The sequence below is a fragment of the Harmonia axyridis genome, chromosome 7 (genome assembly GCF_914767665.1).
Source record: "Harmonia axyridis chromosome 7, icHarAxyr1.1, whole genome shotgun sequence".
NCBI classification, from domain to species: Eukaryota; Metazoa; Arthropoda; class Insecta; order Coleoptera; family Coccinellidae; genus Harmonia; species Harmonia axyridis.
The window spans coordinates 5,454,131-5,472,453 of NC_059507.1; the positions used below are offsets into that span (position 1 = coordinate 5,454,131).

General features: G+C 35.1%; 2 protein-coding genes across 4 annotated transcripts; one reads left to right on the top strand and one right to left on the bottom strand.

The window, feature by feature from the left end:
- Positions 1 to 13,994: 13,994 nt before the first annotated feature.
- LOC123684017 lies at positions 13,995 to 15,736 on the bottom strand. Of its 3 annotated transcripts, none has more exons than XM_045623099.1 (3): positions 15,318 to 15,736; positions 15,095 to 15,225; positions 13,995 to 15,027 (listed from the first exon to the last, which is right to left on the bottom strand). In XM_045623099.1, the coding sequence occupies exon 3, from the start codon at positions 14,929 to 14,931 to the stop codon at positions 14,026 to 14,028; it is 906 nt and encodes a 301-aa protein (XP_045479055.1). In that variant the 5' UTR covers positions 14,932 to 15,027; positions 15,095 to 15,225; positions 15,318 to 15,736; the 3' UTR covers positions 13,995 to 14,025. The 3 variants fall into 3 exon arrangements, with proteins under 3 accessions (XP_045479055.1, XP_045479056.1, XP_045479057.1); XM_045623100.1 differs by having other exon boundaries at positions 15,095 to 15,241; XM_045623101.1 differs by having other exon boundaries at positions 15,095 to 15,254.
- A 78-nt stretch (positions 15,737 to 15,814) lies between these two features.
- On the top strand, positions 15,815 to 16,825 carry LOC123684495 (tetratricopeptide repeat protein 19, mitochondrial-like). The gene has a single exon (XM_045623781.1). The coding sequence runs from the start codon at positions 15,815 to 15,817 to the stop codon at positions 16,823 to 16,825; it is 1,011 nt and encodes a 336-aa protein (XP_045479737.1).
- Positions 16,826 to 18,323: the final 1,498 nt, after the last annotated feature.

Sequence of the window (18,323 nt, forward strand, 5' to 3'; positions counted from 1 at the left end):
AAGAGGAGACAATACATCACTCTCATCTCCTGCAATTCAGATAATTTATATGGATTCATTTCGAACAAGTCTAGATATTCTCCCTTCCCTCAAAGCGATATTGGAAAGGCAATTGTTCAAATTTTCGCATCTATTATCTTTATTTTACTAAGGTTATTTGATCTATGTTCCTGGCATTGGATATCGACTGTGATATTTTTGATGTTTGATATTTCATGTTTGTACAAAAATATTGTTATTTGTGACTGTTAAACTGTCCTTTTTGACATTTTGATATTATTGCTATTGTCGACGTTTTCCTGGATTTTTATACTGTCAAATAAATATTATTATTCTTACAATATCGTAGCCAATATTGTATAATATGAAGTTTTTCGAGATATTCAGTATGACAGATTTTTTTCGCATTCGTTTATACATCATATAATTCGAAATATATAGGGTATACAATTTGAAATAAGGAAAATTCTGCAAGTTTTCATTTCCCAATTTGGCAACCTGTTCCTCATACTTATGATCATTATTGAAATTGAAAACCTTAGCGGAGATATTATTTTCAGAAGAATGAATGCTTCAATGACTTACGAAGGTTTCCCTTTCCCTATGTCTTTTGAGTGTTGTAACATCAGCTCCTGTGTCTGTAACTGATGTAGGTACGCACGAAAAAATGTCCAGTGTATACCTAGTTTAGGATAATCCAGATTCAAATAGCTTGCAATTTCCCAATTTGTTGATCCCGATTACTTGTTTTGTACATCTTCCTTTGTCAAAATTGATGAAAAAATTATCAACACGGTCTTGAAACTCAATTTTTCTTCACAATGGTAAAAAAGTTTCCATTAATTGTGAATTCTCTGGATTTGTCAATTTTCGTGTTTGGATTGAATATTAAGAATCCTTGATTTCAGTAGTTTTCAGATTATAGAGTTCATTTTTTCAAAATGCTCTCTTGATACCAATGATAAGAGTGACCTGAAAATACGATAATACATTTTTTCAACGAATTGCAGTTGCAAATGACGAGTACCTTAGATTTCTATCCTACCTATTCACGTTCATACAAGATGTAAGTATCGAATAGATTTCCAACAAAGTGGACAGCTTCCATTTCACTGATAAATCGGGAAAATATGCCAGAAACACGTATTCCGAGGAATAATCTGACTTCTTTGCTTCTTTCCAGCTCATGAAATGAGTTTTACATTTTACATATCCTTTGATTTATGAGATAGAAAACTTTCGGTTATTTTATGTTCAGATACAATAATTACAGATGGAGCAATTTGAAATTCGCTTGATGCATCCATTTTCGTTTGTTTCAATGCTAAATATTGAATCAAGTAATTCGAAAATGAAAATGACGTTCTGATAACTGCAATGAATATGACAATCAATCACAGATTACAGATACTTCATATTCATTTTCTATGTTATCAAAATCATTCCGAAATATTCATAGAGTAATGAACATAGATTATTACTCCGAGGTTATATTCATTCCATAACAATTGATCAAATGAAACGAGGTGTTGCAATATCATTATATCATAACATATCAATAGTGCGATGGAATACTAAAATGAGATCAAATTCGAAACGAGAAGAGTTATATCCTACAGGGTGTTCCTAAATTCCAGGTACAAACGAATATTACAGATTTACGGATCATTTAAAAAAAAGTCCTACAGAATAGACCCATGAAAGCTTTGTTTTCGAGATACAGGGTGTTGAAGTTTGAATTTTTTCAAGTTTTCTTCTCATAGCACCTTCCCTTCACAAGATATTTTACTCAAATTTGGCATACACTCCAATTTGAGGAATTCATATCCTTATTTTGAAAGTAAATGTACAGGGGGATATTTCTTCTGGAACAGTGCTCGCTTCTTTCCTCCAGATTATTTTTTGGTGGACCACTGGTAGTTAAGAAAAATGTAGAAAGAAACTTTGGTCCAGTATTGCACTTTTTGATTTCTTGTAGTTTTGTCGTATCTGCTACCGATTTCGAGAAAACATTTTAAATAATTCTCTAGTAATCCTCAGGAAACTTCAAATTTTTATAAAGATACAGTTAGTACACTGTGATGAATGAATTAATTATAGGTTTTGGCACTTTTTTACCCAATCTCTATCGAAGATTAATAAAGACTACACTGTGTCCGTAAAGTATAGAACAAATTCATTTTTAGCTTAACAGACCATTTTGAGAAATAATCCTGAAACACTCCTATTTTTTATTTTAATTTAACGTATTTTAAAATAATAATCTAATATACAGGGTGAATTACATTCGAGTTTTGACGTCAACGTCATTTTTTTCAAATGGAACATCCCCATTTTGTCTCAATTTTCGATTACACTAGCTGAGCGGATTCCAAAAATGTATCACATGTTGATTCCAATTGGTACAGTGTGGACAAAAATACAATAGTTTTGTGTGTGCTCATAAAGTAACGCGTAACATTCAAAAATACTTATTGTCTAGCGGCAATTGGTTTGAATGTAACACCCTGTAGTTTGTTACATTTTTAGATTAATAAAAATGAGCTGTTTCCAAACATGTTTGGTACTTGTGGTCTGGCATAGAGAATATGAAAGAAATTATTCCTTATTTTTATACATTTTTATTAATCTAAAAATGTAACAAACTACAGGGTGTTCCAATCAAACCAATTTCCGCTAGGCAATAAGTACTTTTGATAATATTGTTAATTTAACAAATAAAGAATGTTACGCGTTACTTTATGAGCGAACACACAAAACTATTGTATTTTTGTCCACCCTGTACCAATTGGAATCAACATATGATACATTCTTGGAATCAGCTCAGCTAGAGTAATCAGAAAATTGAGACAAAATGGGGGTGTTCCATTTAAAAACATGACGGTGACGTCATTACTCGAAAGTAATTCACCCTGTTTATTAGATTATAATTTTAAAATACGGTAAATTAAAATAAAAAATCGACGTGTTTCAGGATTATTTCTCAAAATGGTCTGCTTAGCTGAAAATGAATTTGTTCCATACTTTACGGACACAGTGTATATACTGGGATAATCATAACAAAAAATTAAGACTACAAGAAACACCCTCTTTCTCGAAAACAAAGGGTTTGCGGGCTCAAGTTTATAGGACTTTTTAGTCTTAAAATCAGTGGCGTAACTAGAGTAGTCTCATGGGGAGAGAGGTTGTTACACCCACTTTGAAAAAACAAATTATTTCAATTTTTCATAATTATTTCTTAATTTGTAACTTACATTTTTTTTTAATAAATGGGGGTATTATATCCCCAATGACCCCTTTATTACTCCTATGCTTAAAATTACTTTCATTTTCATTCGTACCTTTAATTTAGAAACACCCTGTACACCTATCGTGGAGAAAATCTTTACTTACTACCTTGTCGTATAATTCCTTCGAAAATTGCCGATCACAAAGAGGGAACTATAACAAAATTCGAACTTCCCGTACGTAAAAGAGCGCGCGAAAATTTGGGTCAGCACAGAACTCAACCCTGTCGAGGACGCGTAAAAACTGACGTCGACGCTAACGGCGCCTATAGCGAAAGCACCCTCCGGTCTGTTACGATCTGCATCCCTGATGTTGCGAATTCGCTTGCGCATTTAACGACGAATCGTTTGAAATGCATAAATGCAGTTCCGAATGGGAATCCTCTTAGCATAGAAAAGGACCAGGCATCAGCATCCTATTGGAGAAATTGTCACCGGTTAATTTTTCTGAATTTTTCGTATTGAGTATTATTTCTCGAAAAATGACTTTTCAATATACCAACTGACAAAGAAACTGAAACACCCAGAAGGAGCTCTTCAAATTTTGAATTTTTTTTTGGTAAAACGAAGAATTTATATATTTTTTTTAAATTTGATAATAATGTGTTTGTCCACCGCGATTATCTATACCAGTGTTTTTCAATCTGTGGGTCGCGACCCCTAGGGGGGTCGTGACGCCTTACTCGGGGAGTCGCCGGCTAAAAGAAAAAGTCGAGGTTCTTACACAATAAAAACGCAATTTTAGTGATAAGGCGATGTGCTTGTATTTTTCAGAAGTTTATCAGATTGTGGTGCTATTTTTGAAACGTTAATATTCAAATCATTGTCTAATTGCAGTCTATTTCTCTTTTTAGTTTTAATGTCTACCATTGAATAAAATGTCAATTCACACAAGTATGAAGTGGCGAACGGCACTAATAATTTAAGAGCTTCTTTTGCCAGCTCCGGATATTCGTGTTTTCTTTTCATCCAAAATACGTCGACACTTTGCGAATAAAAGCTAAATCTAGAAGACATTCTTTCATTTTTGTGGGGACATCAGCCAGATCTATTGATTTGTCCAAAAAAGGGTTTAAAATCCATCTACGCCCATTGTCAACTTCAGAGTGCAATTCTGGAAAGTATGTCAAAAGTTTCTCTTATAAATTATGCAAGCTCAGTATCATGCAAGGAATATGAGCCGATAATGCAAAACTTTGGTCTGTTGCATTATCTTCTGAACACATGGAAAACACTCGAACATTTTGTTTTGCAGAGAGGTTGACCACAAACGAAGTTTTGCGTGAAATGCTTTAATTTTATCTTTGACTGTTAAAATATTTTCTTCTCTTCCTTGAAGGTTGTTGTTCAAATTGTTAAGGTGGCTAAAAAATTCCAAGCCTTCTACCCATGATGTCCCAAACATGCTCTATGGGCGAAAAATCGGGAGATCTAGGCAGCCATGGTAAAAGATTCACATGGGTTGCTTCGAAAAACTTTAAACTAACTGTGGCAACATGAGGTCGGGCATAATCTTGCTGAAATATTGGATTCTCGAGCCGGTTTAGGTAAGGGAGTACATATGGCTCCACTTTTTCTTGAAGGTAACGCAGCGCTGTCATGTTTCCTCGAATAAAGAATAAAAATGACCTACTTGCATGTGCAATAGCACCCCATACCATAACGCCTACTGTCCGGTATACATGACGTTCAACATCAAACTGAGGTTCACATCTTTCTACCCGACATCGTCTTACCCTTCTTCGGCCATCAAGTGCACCCAAGGAAAATCGAGATTCATCAGAAAATACGACCTGATGCCATTTCACATTCCAATGTTGACGTTCTCTGCACCACTGTAATCCTTGCCGGCGATGCTCAACCGTCAGAGGAAACACAAAATGGGGTCGATAATGCGGTAAACCATTCGAATAGTTGCAAAATGGTCTTGTTCTCCTAACCACTCATCAGCCAAAGATCGAGTTGTCGCAAATCGTTCTCTAATGGCCATAAGTTATAGACGTTGTCTTGAACTTCATTTATGCCCCTTCGACATCTGGTGCCTACTCTTCTTCAATTTTGGGCATTATCATACCACGCTTGACAACATCTCATAATAGTAGTTGGATTTCTGTTCGTACGGTTAGCGATTTCTCGAAATGACAACCCCGCCTCCCGTAGAATAATAATTCGACCTCTTTCAAATTCACTTAGCTGGCGATAAATTCCACGTACACGTGCTCTAGGCATTTTAATAACAACTCAATATCGACTTTGGATCTCCTCGAACGGCTGGTTTGTTGTAAAATTTAAAAAACTTGCAAAAAACGACTACAATACTTAAGTAACAAGAATTGTTTACATGAAGCAACCTTCACGATTTTTTTCTCCAAATTCAATCATTTACTTCTTGCTATACTATCTATGTTTTACCAAAAATAATTTAGAATTTAAACAGCTCCTTCTAGGTGTTGCAGTTTCTCTGTCAGTTAGTGTACCTATTGGTTACTTGCTTTCCCTTTAATATCTACTTCTCCAGTTTGAGTATAGACTTCTTTCTTCAATTAAAATTTAAAATGGTTATAATAGCAACTCTGTGTTTTTGTATTATTGTTACGCCCTTGGAGACCACATAAATCTATAAACGGTTCTACGGTGTCCAAGGGTGCAATTGCCGCGTGAATGAACAAGCCCTCAAAAGCTCTGGACTCCAAGACAAGTGCTTCTTTGTTTTTCAATACGTTATGAAAATATATAAAGAAAAAGCTCACTTTTGAGGATGAACTTATATACCCTGCTCTCCATTAAAGATGATGCGAATACGTTACTGGCAACAGTAGCAAAAATCAACCCTTAATTTCGTTTGATAGTATCAGGGTGGCAATTTTAGCTGTTGGTTCGTTACCTCCACATCAAAGAACGCCTGAATATATCCTAGCCCAGAGGTATAAAACGAGAACAAAATCCACCGAGTTCACATAGCTTCCACTCACAATGAACAACATCACTTATCGCCAGTTATTGAGGTTCAAACCTCTATCCTGAATCATTTTATACTCCATTAAAACAGGAGTTTCGTTTTATGGGCCGTTTCAACCGCGAATTAGATGTATAGAATTTACTATACCCTTTTCGCCTTCCCTTCTACGGTGGTAAGCTTGATCAATTCTCTTGTAAAATATCAGCTAAATTTATCTGGCGCTTTTGTTCGACTGTACAATCACCTCGAAAACGAGAATGGAAGAGGAATGTTATTGTTTCATATGCTTTTGGGATATGGGTAACAACGTCTTTATTGCGTTGAAATTGGTTTTCGGTATTTTTATTGAATATCATCGGTTCTGTTCGTTCATAATTGTTCATTTTCTACATGGATAAAGATCGAGCTATCGAATATTCAGATGTAAATGTTTTTACGCCCTCCACGTCTGGTTGTGTCTTTGTATAATGTTGTTGTTTCGGTCTGGAACATATCACACGAAACACCAACAGCACAATATTATTGTTAAGATACTTTGGTGCTTTGAATCTACGAAAAAAGGTTAATATTCTTCTGGAAATTCGGCGTTGTATAGGAATAGGACATAGAGTAATAAACATAGATAGAGGGAGTAAAAAAAATAAACCTTTGTCCTTTCCCTTTATAACGGGTGTTTTTTTTTCGAGGTATATAACTTTAAGTTGGCATTACTGTTCAAGATTGCGAATGATTTAACAGCTGTCAAGTGATTTATTCTCAGTTTGGTTTGGCAATTCATCATGAATAGACTCACGCCTGAACAACGCTTGCAAATAGTGCAATTTTATTTTGAAAATAATGGTTCTGTGCGGAATACGTATCGCGCACTACGCCCATTTTATTCTGTTTAGCGATAAAGCGCACTTCTGGTTGAATGGCTACGTCAACAAACAAAACTGCCGCATTTGGAGTGAAGCTAATCCTCAAGTGTATGTCGAAAAAACGTTAAATCCAGAAAAACTTACTGTTTGGTGCGCTTTATGGGCTGGTGGAATCATTGGTCAGTACGTTACAGTCAATGGTGATCGGTATAGAGCCATGATTACTAATTTTTTCATTCCTGAAATGAACAATCATGATGTCCAGGAGCTGTGGTTCCAACAAGACGGCGCAACATGTCACACAGCTCGTGCCACAATCGATTTATTGAAAGACACGTTTGGTGACCGCCTAATTTCACGTTTTGGACCTGTGAATTGGCCACCAAGATCTTGTGATTTAACACCGCTAGACTACTTTCTGTGGGGCTATGTAAAGTCATTGGTCTATGCGGGTAAGCCACAAACCCTTGACCATTTGGAAGACAACATTCGCCGTGTTATTGCCGATATACGGCCACAAATGTTGTAAAAAGTCATCGAAAATTGGAAGTCCAGATTGGACTACATCCGAGCCAGCCGTGGCGGTCATATGCCAGAAATTTTATTTAAAATGTAATGCCACAAAATTATCTGCGGATAAATAAAATTCATGTCAATCGAATAATCCATCGTTGTTTTATTGCAATTTAAAGTTTTTTAGCTCTAAAAAAAAACACCCTTTATTACTCACATTATCGTGTCCTTGTACTTTCTTCTATTTTCCGTTTTACCTGACTTCTATGGTAGGTATTACCCATAGATTAATAAACATAGATAGAGAAAGTATACGCAATTTTTACATGTCCCCAACATGGTTAGATTACGTTGTCGGATTGTAATATATTTTCAAATACACATTTTTTAACTATATCATTATGGATGTATATTATATTGAATGAAATATATTTTTTTGAGTGATTCCCGATTAAATATGCAAATTTGTATATTTGGAATTCGATATTTTTCCTAATTGTCGAATTTATAATAAGCAGAATATTTATAATTTTCTGTGTCTACCTGATGAAATCCAAGGTTTGGCAACTTTTGCTCTCCTAGTGTCATCGGTTGTTTCACGTCGTTTGGCGCGCTTGAAGTTTATTTTCTGAATTTCTGATATATTTAGGTATTTATTTCAATATATTTTGAGTTGATATGAAACATTGATTCACTATGGGACATAAGAAGTGCGTTCTTTGTGGAGAAACTCGCCAAATTAGTGAAATATCGTATCACTGATATGTTTTCATTTCCGCGCGCTTCATATCAAATTTGATAGTTCATGTTGGAGACTTATCTTACTGAAAATGACATATGCTCCCTCTATCTATCTTTATTACTCTGAAGTAAACACAAGCTCGCCATGAAAAGTGGCACTTCTCCTCCTTATCAAATAATATACTATTTCCTTGAACAATTTCATAGTTGAATCATGACAGATGCTAAACGAAAAAAAAAGTAATTTCAAATAGTTAATTATGCATTGTGAAATATCCTACTCAAACCCTCCACGAATTCGACCTCCTGCAAATCGATGCATAATGCATGGCAATAATCCAACTTAGATTACTTATTTTCCCTGAGCATCAAATCAAATACAGGGGGTGCATTACTTCAAGCTTCTAATCCGCGCTCTGACATCAATGACGCTATAAACGACTTCAATGAATGCGATCAGGGTGTCTTCAACCCCAAATTTTCGACACCGAACAATGTCCTCTTCCTCTTCGTTTGGACTCGTTGGGGCTACACCCCCCACAACAAGCTCCTAATGGATACATTTATATCCATTTGAAGCATGTGTCAAGGATACCACTCGACGTGGCGTCCCTGTGACGTTTAGCCAACAGATAGATTTGCTTTGAACGAAAAATAGAGGTTGACATAATTCATGTTTATTAGGCTGGGGGAGGATGTATAATTAAGGTACGTGTAAATAGCAACCTGGTTAGTTAGCATGGAGATGTTTCGAGAGAGGTGACGTTTCATCGCTTTGTGTTTACGTCGGTGGTGTGTTTAGCCTTGAAGATGGGAAGATCAGCTCCCACAACGAATACGAAAAGAACAAAATGCGTTTATGAAAGTTTTCCCAATACGAAGTTTCATTTACAGTGACTTAATAATCCACAGTTGCAACAACCGTGGTCTCGTTTTTGATTGGCTGAGCTTTTTTTTACATTCTCCATTTACCTGATTTTTGGGATTTATTCAAAATATAAGGCCCATTTTATTTGATCATTGTAGTATTCTTCAGTTAAATAAATTCGTTCTTTATACAATCAAATACTATCAGTCCCAATAATTTTGATTTTGACGTGTTTCAGTTCAGTTTAGTCAATACGCTCTATTAGTGATGACGTCACACACCGACATTTTAGTTCTCCTGTCAGTGTTCGGAATCCAAACAAACAAATTAACATTAAAATTAGTACGTTGTCGTTGAAGAAATTGGCTTATTTCGATAAATAAGATTATTTAAGGAACGATTTTTCTATTAATTCATAGACAGAAGGCACGAGATTAATGCCATTAAGTTCGAACTTGAAGTTCAACTAATAAACACGGCTTTTTACAAAATCTGGGGAATGATACAGGATTCAAACATACTGGTATTAACCTCGTTCCTTCTGTCTATCAATTAATACTGAAATCGTTCCTCAAATACTCTTATTTATGAAAATAAGCCAATTCCTTCAACGAGACCGTACTAATTTGAATGACAATTTATTTGTTTGTATTCCGAACACTGACAGGAGAATCAAAAATGGCGGTGTGTGACGTCACACTAATAGAGCGTATTGCAGCTGTCACTTTTAAAACTCTCGTTTTTGACATTCGACAAGTAAAAACTACACCATTACTGAAAATGGAACAAAATACGTTTCAACAACGTACTAAAATTGATAAGATTCCCTAGAAACATGGTGAAAATTGGCAGTCACAGTTCACACAGTGAAACTGGTGGAAAAATTTGAGCTGTTGGGACAAGTTAGTGATTTTAAGAATCGAAACCGTGTGCGTGGCTCAAGCACTACTGAGAATATTGCTCCTGTAGCCTGTAGTGTGACTAAAACCCAAGTTAGTTGATTCCTCGTCAATCTTGGAAGTGAGGCATTTCACAAAAGACATTATGCCGTATATTTCAGAAGGTCTTAAAGCTTTTGAAGTTCAGTTAACACAAGATTTCAAGCCGGTCGGGCTTGAGCAACGTCGTATATACTCGATTGCTCGATTGGGTCTTTAAAATGCTTCAAAATGATACAGTTTTTCATCGAAAAATCATCTTCAGTGATGAGGTCCATTTTCACCTCATAGGCTACGTTAATGAGCAGAACTTTCGCATTTGGGGCTCTGAAAATCCAAAAAGCATGGTCTCAAACCCCAATATGCAAATTTTCAGCACAAAATTATGATTAGTTGTCCATAAACGTCTAATAGGCCATCGCGGTGAATCACTCTATATAATTATAAATTAGCAAAAAGTAATTGATAATAATAAAATAATAAAAGGCGTGAGGTGCACGTAGTGTGGATAAAAAAAATAAATTGGAGCAGTTTCCCTACTTCCCAATGTCTAGACACGCCACTGGTTAACTTAGAATTTCGGATGTGTTAGCGTGCAAATTAAGCTAATGGCGTATTTTGTTTTCGTTATCTTTTACCATCTCTTGGAAGATAAACAAGAATAACGTATATGTGTCAACAGAAAGTTGAATGTTTATGATTTTCTTAAATCAATTTTTTTATTATGATGTGTTCGCCCACATCACACAGCTCTAGCTTTGCGTTGAGAAAACAATCTCCGATGTTATCGAACAACTCTCGGTTGATTTTTTGGGAACGAGCGCTGAAAAACGCAATCACAATTTATTTTTGCATCTTGATTTGAATAAGGGCATATTCAATATAATAATAGATCGTAGATAGATCCAATATACCTAGATATGAATGGTTTTAGATCAACTGGTTAATGGAACAACATAGTTTTGATTGGTTCAACATCTGAATATTTAAGTTTAAATAAGGTCAGAACTCACCTCTTCTGAATATTTTCTTGTGAACAGTTCCCAAAAAGCATTTATTTCTACCCCTACTTACAGGCATACAAGGGATATTCTATTCTTCATCACATAATTCAATTCATTCGAAATGTAAAAACCTAAAAAAGGTTTTATGTAGAGAAGCAATTATTATACAGGGTGTTTCCTAAACATGCGGCAAAAATTCAGGGGGTTGTTCCTTGGACTATTTTAAGCATGTTTTGTCCTTGGATGATTTTTGAAAAACCTCTTTGTTTCGAAGATACAGGGCGAACAACATTTTTCATATTTTTAAAATTAATAATAGTTTAAATAAAAATGCGTACCGCACTGTGTTTACTAAGTAGGTACAATTTATTTTTAAATTTGTTTAACAACATTCCAATTACTAAAAACGGCCAGTTTTTTGACTAAAAATTGATAAGTGCAGATGGTAAAGGAATACAGATTAAACACGGTTTTCATTTGAATTCGTTTTGTGATGTATTAACAATTTTTAGTCAAAAAACTGGCCGTTTTTAGTAATTGGAATGTTGTTAAACAAATTTAAAAATAAATTGTACCTACTTAGTAAACACAGTGCGGTACGCATTTTTATTTAAACTATTATTAATTTTAAAAATATGAAAAATGTTGTTCGCCCTGTATCTTCGAAACAAAGAGGTTTTTCAAAAATCATCAAAGGACAAAATATTCTTAGAATAGTCCAAGGAACAACCCCCTGAATTTTTGCCGCATGTTTAGGAAACACCCTGTATATATGGTGAATATGCAATAACCTCCATTTGACATCAATTTTAATGGTATTTTTTATAACTATATTCATCAATAATTATGTAAGTACAATAGGTATAGAGCACTCAAAAATCCGAAATCTATGACGGGAAAGGAATTTGTTGTCGCCATAGAACATTTTTAACGAAACTCAGTGTTCACCTTTCCACTTTATTCATCATGTTATTTTATAGTGGTACATTTGAATGCTAGGATGAAAACTTTTTGAAATTCTGCCTGAAGATATCTCAAACCTTCGCCTTCGCCATTTTGCTACATTGAGCTTCTCGAGAAATGTCAATCCTCTTGTAATATTTCATGTTGATTTCGGACACAGAAACATAAAATTCAAGGAAAAAAAATAACCACAGAACCGGTGGAGTTGAAACCACAGATTACAGATACCTATAATCTGTGGTTGAAACTTTGGATATTAATATGAAAAAGCAATGTCAAGCTTCGTGCAAAATACCTAGCTGATGATCATTGTATAATACTATAAAAGAAAAATTCAAAAAGGAAAAAAAAATACCCAATAGAACAGATCCGATCGACATTGTGCAAAATTTCGAGTTTATATCTCAATCAAACTATAGAAAATACAAGAATTACAAAAAAAAAATTGAAATGCACTGAAGTAAAATCAGGAGCATACAAGCGCTAGTTCATTCATGTAACCATTGCATCGTTGAATAAATGTATACCTATCTACAGTTCCCCAAGTGCGCAATTGTCGCATGAACGAACAAGCGCCCAAAAAGTCCTGCCTTCACGTCAGATCTTTTCTCCTAATTTTTCATCGTTCACTTAGAAGTTTACATAATAATTCCTAAGGCGAAATCCTTTAAGGTAAACGGAAGGAAGGTAAATTGAAGGAAACTAAACTAATCCGAAACTTTAATTTCGGTCATTTTTTGTACCTTCGAGTTAGATAACTTCCTTACTGCAACTGAATGAGGCCCTTCAGATAACTGCAATTCATAAGAAGGAAGTTTTGGTTGAGTCAGAACCAAAATGAGGAATGTGCTATATTACACCCTTTTTCATTTCGGTGACTGATGAGTAATAATAATTCACATTACTCTTATTGAAAAAAAAAAGCATTGTGAGCACTTTTGCGATAAAAAAATTTTTGGTTTGTGATTTCAAAATTTTCGCTCACGAAATGCATTTCAGAGCATCTTGAACAACATTGTGTTCGTGTACATCTTTCTGTATGTTTGTGTGTTCGCACATTTTGGAATACCCATAACATCTACAATTCTAATACGATTTCAATTAAATTTGGTATGAGTATTCGATTTGATGGAATTCTCAGAAAGAAAGAAATTTCTCATAACAGACCTGGAATTTCGGCAAGAATTTGTCGTCACAAACTCAAGTCTCTTATGTCACCAATCTCAGAAAAATTCACCTCAATACGCTCTATTAGTGTGATGTCACACACCGCCATTTTTGGTTCTCCTGTCAGTGTTCGGAATCCAAACAAATAAATTGTCATTCAAATTAGTACGGTGTCGTTGAAGGAATTGGCTTATTTTCATAAATAAGAGTATTTGAGGAACGATTTCAGTATTAATTGATAGACATAAGGAACGAGGTTAATACCAGTAAGTTTAAATCCTGTATCATTCCCCAGATTTTGTAAAAAGCCGTATTTATTAGTTGAACTTCAAGTTCGAACTTACTGGCATTAATCTCGTGCCTCCTGTCTATCAATTAATAATAAAATCGTTCCTTAAATAATCTTATTTATCAAAATAAGCCAATTTCTTCAACGACAAAGTACTAATTTGAATGTTAATTTGTTTGTTTGGATTCCGAACACTGACAGGAGAACTAAAATGGCGGTGAGTGACGTCATCACTAATAGAACGTATTGGTTGACCTTTTTGAAAGTTAGAGCTGTTTGAAAATACCTAATCTATGTTCTCAAAATCTTTCTCATAACTAATTTTTAGGTTATCAATACAACAGGGCATTCCAAATCACGTGACCCAATATGGCGTTTGCCTACTGACGCCATGTTTGTCTGTTGTCTGTTGGCGCCAATATTCAAATCATCAGGGTCATTTTCCTTTTTTTATCATAGATATTGGTATGGTATCTTTAAAAATATTGAATTTATTTTTTAACATGCCAATTGTTCTTTCCACATGTATTCTTACATGAGCTATATGTCTTGTAGTCTCAATATCCAGAGGATGTAACTGCTTTTTACCCTTCGTGAAGGCAGGGATAACCAATTTACTTTGTAAAACTCCTAAAGTTTCTTTTATTAAGAAACCCCTATCAGCTAAAACAATATCCCCAGGGATATGATTTAAAAAACCACTGTTCTCAACAATTTGTTTGTCTGAGGTACGCCCACCCCATGCCTTACTAATATAGCTTACTGTACCTTGTGGTGTAATTCCTATTAAAAATTTTACAGTGTTGTGGTGTTTATAATGTGACCAGCATTGCATCTGTGTTTTTAAAGACGCGGGTTTTTCAATAAAAACTTCAAAACAATCTAAAATGATGGTTGTTTTATCTTGAAATGCTTCTTGGAAACAAGATGGTATATTTTTGGAGGCCACTGAACGCTCAGGCCATATTATTAACTGCTGTAATGTTTTATAGAGAATATCTATGACCTTTTCAAAATATGTTGAAGCAGTTGATCGGGAAATTTTAAAATGAAAGGCTAAGTCTCGAAAATGTAAATTTAATCTTAACTTAATTAGAGTTAATATTAACAGATTGAAAGAACTGAGAGCAGTAATACTTGTTGTGGGAATATCATCTTCTATAATCTTATATAATATACCTTCTACAAAAGTATACGAAAAACCTGTATAGTAAATCCATTTGATATCATTACTAGGATCGTCTCTGAGACCAAATGGCAATGTGTCAATTTTTTTTTCAAGTCTTTCTATCGTTTTTGAGGCAAAACTCAATTGGTCGAATTTTAAAGTTAATTCTTCCATAGTAATGTCCGTCTGAGATGCAACCCCAGTATCGAAGTTACTACCATGGTCTGGGGCCTCTGAATTAAGTTCGACATCAATATCTGCGTGTTCAATCTGCAAAAAAAAAAGTGTTTATTTCCTTTGCAAAGAATGATATAAACGTGTTGATTGTATTACTTACGCTCAATTTCCTCTATTTATCAAATCTTCCTTTCCTCTCAACATCAGCCTGTTTCCTATGAGATTTGTGCCCCATTTTCTGTGATGGAACCCAATCCGGATGATTTTCATCTTCCAAAGCAGCAGGTTTTCCTAGAGGCAATTCAGACTGGTGTAAAATACTTTTAATGTAAATATCATTATAACACTTGGCCACTTAGGTTGATTTCAACTATATCACTTACAAGTTAAAAATGTTTACTGCAGACTCTCTGATTCTTTAGTTTCGATTCAGTAAGATCGTCCCTCTTAATTGCTGCTATCCATAGTGCCCTACGCCTTTCAGACAATTCGTTTTTATCCGTAAGAAACCTGTGGCTTAAAACCGCAGGCACTGAAAAGAATTTTACATCATCCCTGTTGAAACGACTTCTACAATCAACTACAAGGCATGTCAAAGGCATTTTTTCGTGAGAATACCACTACTAAGCTCTAAACAATATAAAAATCATTTGATGCAGTCACGAAAACAAAAATCTCACAACTTTAAGATCAACTTATAACAGAACAATATGAAAACTCAATGACAACAAAACAATGTTTATAAACATTGGCCTACAGCCGCCATATTTGACAGGTCATTGGAATGCCTTACTCTCTGAATTTTAAATGTCTGACTTTGACATATGAAAGTCCGCATCACTAAATTCCAGTTTCATCAGATTTTCTGATGAACCTCTTCATGAATTCCACAAAAACACTTATCAACAGATGTATCCTGCCAAAACTTTCCTTCCATCCCGCTTACAGAAATCACCATTTTATTCATAACGCACGTTTGAAACCTAAAAATTATGTAATCCTAACCCCTCTCGCTACTTTAGGCTTTGCCGTGTCCGTTTTCACAAAAAAACAACTAAAACCGTCCAACGAAGCAGATGTAGAAGACAATATTTTGCACCTCGTGACTTTAGCCAGGATTGCTCTTGAAAAGGGGGACACCGAGAGGGCAGAAGGCATTCTGCAGATGGGTTTGAAGATAAGCGAAGAACACAAAGTGTATCTAGGCATGCCATACATGTACGACATCCTATCTGCCATTGCCTTTGCAAGAGGTAATCTAGGAAGGGCTGAACAACTCTTGGTTAATGTCATCGAAAAACTTATTCAAACTGGTGTTCCTGAGAGCAGTAACCACATAGTCGATTTCAAATTGAGATTAGCAAGAATTTATAGTTCTTATAAGGAGAGTAACTTGGCGGAAATAGGCTTCAGAACTTGCTTGAATGAGCAGAAGAATAAGCTAGCCTCTGGAGATTTCTCTTCCAAAACAGGCGTATTGTACATCAACATCTTATTCTGGTACGCCCTTCACAAGATTAGGATGGAGGAATATGATGAAGCTAAGAAGATGCTGAATGCTGCTTACGAGTATTCTTACAAAATTGAGGGATTGAGCCCATACCAAGAAATGGTCCTTTTGTACACACTAGCTGATTTAAATATGACTTTGGAAGATGATGTAGTGGCTCTAGAAATTATGCAGAATACTATACTAATGGCGAAAGGCATTGGCAGTCCAGATTTGCCCAAATGTTATGTGAAGCTGTCAAGGATTTATAAAAAAATGAATTCAGCCGAAAATGCCAAGAGTAGCGCAGTGGAAGCTGCCAAATTGGCGAAGATGTTCGGTGACCAAGAGGTTTTTTTGGAAGCCAATAAACTCATAGAAGATATAGAAAAGGGAAAATAATAAATGAAATAACACAATTTTTTTGCAAATGTCTAATTGGAGTTTTTTATCAAAGTAAAAATTAACTCTCATTTGGATTTTCCATTGATATTTAATATTTTTAAATATTATTGGATAAGGACTTCCACGAGTTGTGAACAATAATTTCATAATGATTAAGAGATTATTTAGGCGTCATTGAACTGAAGTAGACAGTCAATCATCTGTTGTAAATTTGATTTGTGACCCAAGGGTGTCATTCTGCAGAGAATTGCAAAGCGTGCTGCGCCATCTGCCGAGCTAGTAAAGTGTCTCCATCTTTACGTTGTAGAATTGTGTATGAAAATAATTCTATTGACTTAAAATTCCTCAAGTTTTCTACAGGATATGACAAGGCAATCAATAACAACGAAAAAGTTGCTACAGTGACTTAATAAAACACAGTGGCGACACGAGTGGTCTCATTTTGATTGGCTGCCTGTTTTTTAGCCAAAAAATGGCGGCTTTTTGTTGTGCTATTTGAAGAATGTATGACCTTGATATCCTATTACGTCCTTACAACCGATTGGCCTGTAAATATTAGGGGAAAAATCATATTATTCAATTGTTATAGGCTAAATTATCTTTTTATTTATGATCTTCATTCAAAACCAATGCTTAAGCCCCGCCCCATTCGCCATTTTTAAGCTGAATTTGAATGAATTGTCCCATTTGAGAGTATACTTCCTTCAGACGAAGATATTTGATCATCGGAATTTTTATCGTAATCCGGAACCTGCAACAGAGGTAAAGTATCCGCAAAATCGACAACAGCTTTATCGTCGCTGTTTATAACAGCACACAGATCGCTTAATGTGCAAGACAGAGATTTCATCAAGTTCGAATGTTGAAATTCGTTAAAATCGAAATTTTCAAGAGCTTCATCAATAATTTCCTTAGCTTCGTAGTATTCTGTATTTCGCACCTTATAAAGACCGTATCTGAAAAGAAAATTAGCATAGGTGAGCCTAGAATCATGTGAACTACCTCCAACGACCACTTCCTTCTGCAACTGCTGTAGAGAATTCTGAAATCCATTCTCAACCGTTTCAGATTTTTCTGACGAGCTGAATATTCGAGCCAAACGGAATCTGAAGTCCGTAACATGATAATGATTTTTGGAAAAACCTAGTACGTTGAGTTCTTTCACTGCTTCTTCCAAAATATCAGCCGCTTTTTCCAAATTTCCTTTTGAAAAGGCAATAGCAGATAAAATGTCGTAAATATAAGGAAGTTGGGTCGAATTTCTCATGTTGTTACTGATAGCGAGTCCTAAATGTAAATCTTGTTCTGCCGTTTCCAAATCACCATTTTGTAAAGCTGCTCGAGCTGACGATATCAAATTCAGGACGTTGTCGTCAGTTTGGGTGGATAAGTTCTTATCTTTTTTTGAGGAGGACATCGAAAATTTGAAACAAACTGAAATGTCATTGAAAATTTTGATTGATTTGAAGTTCTCAAGATTAACTCCCAAATTAGG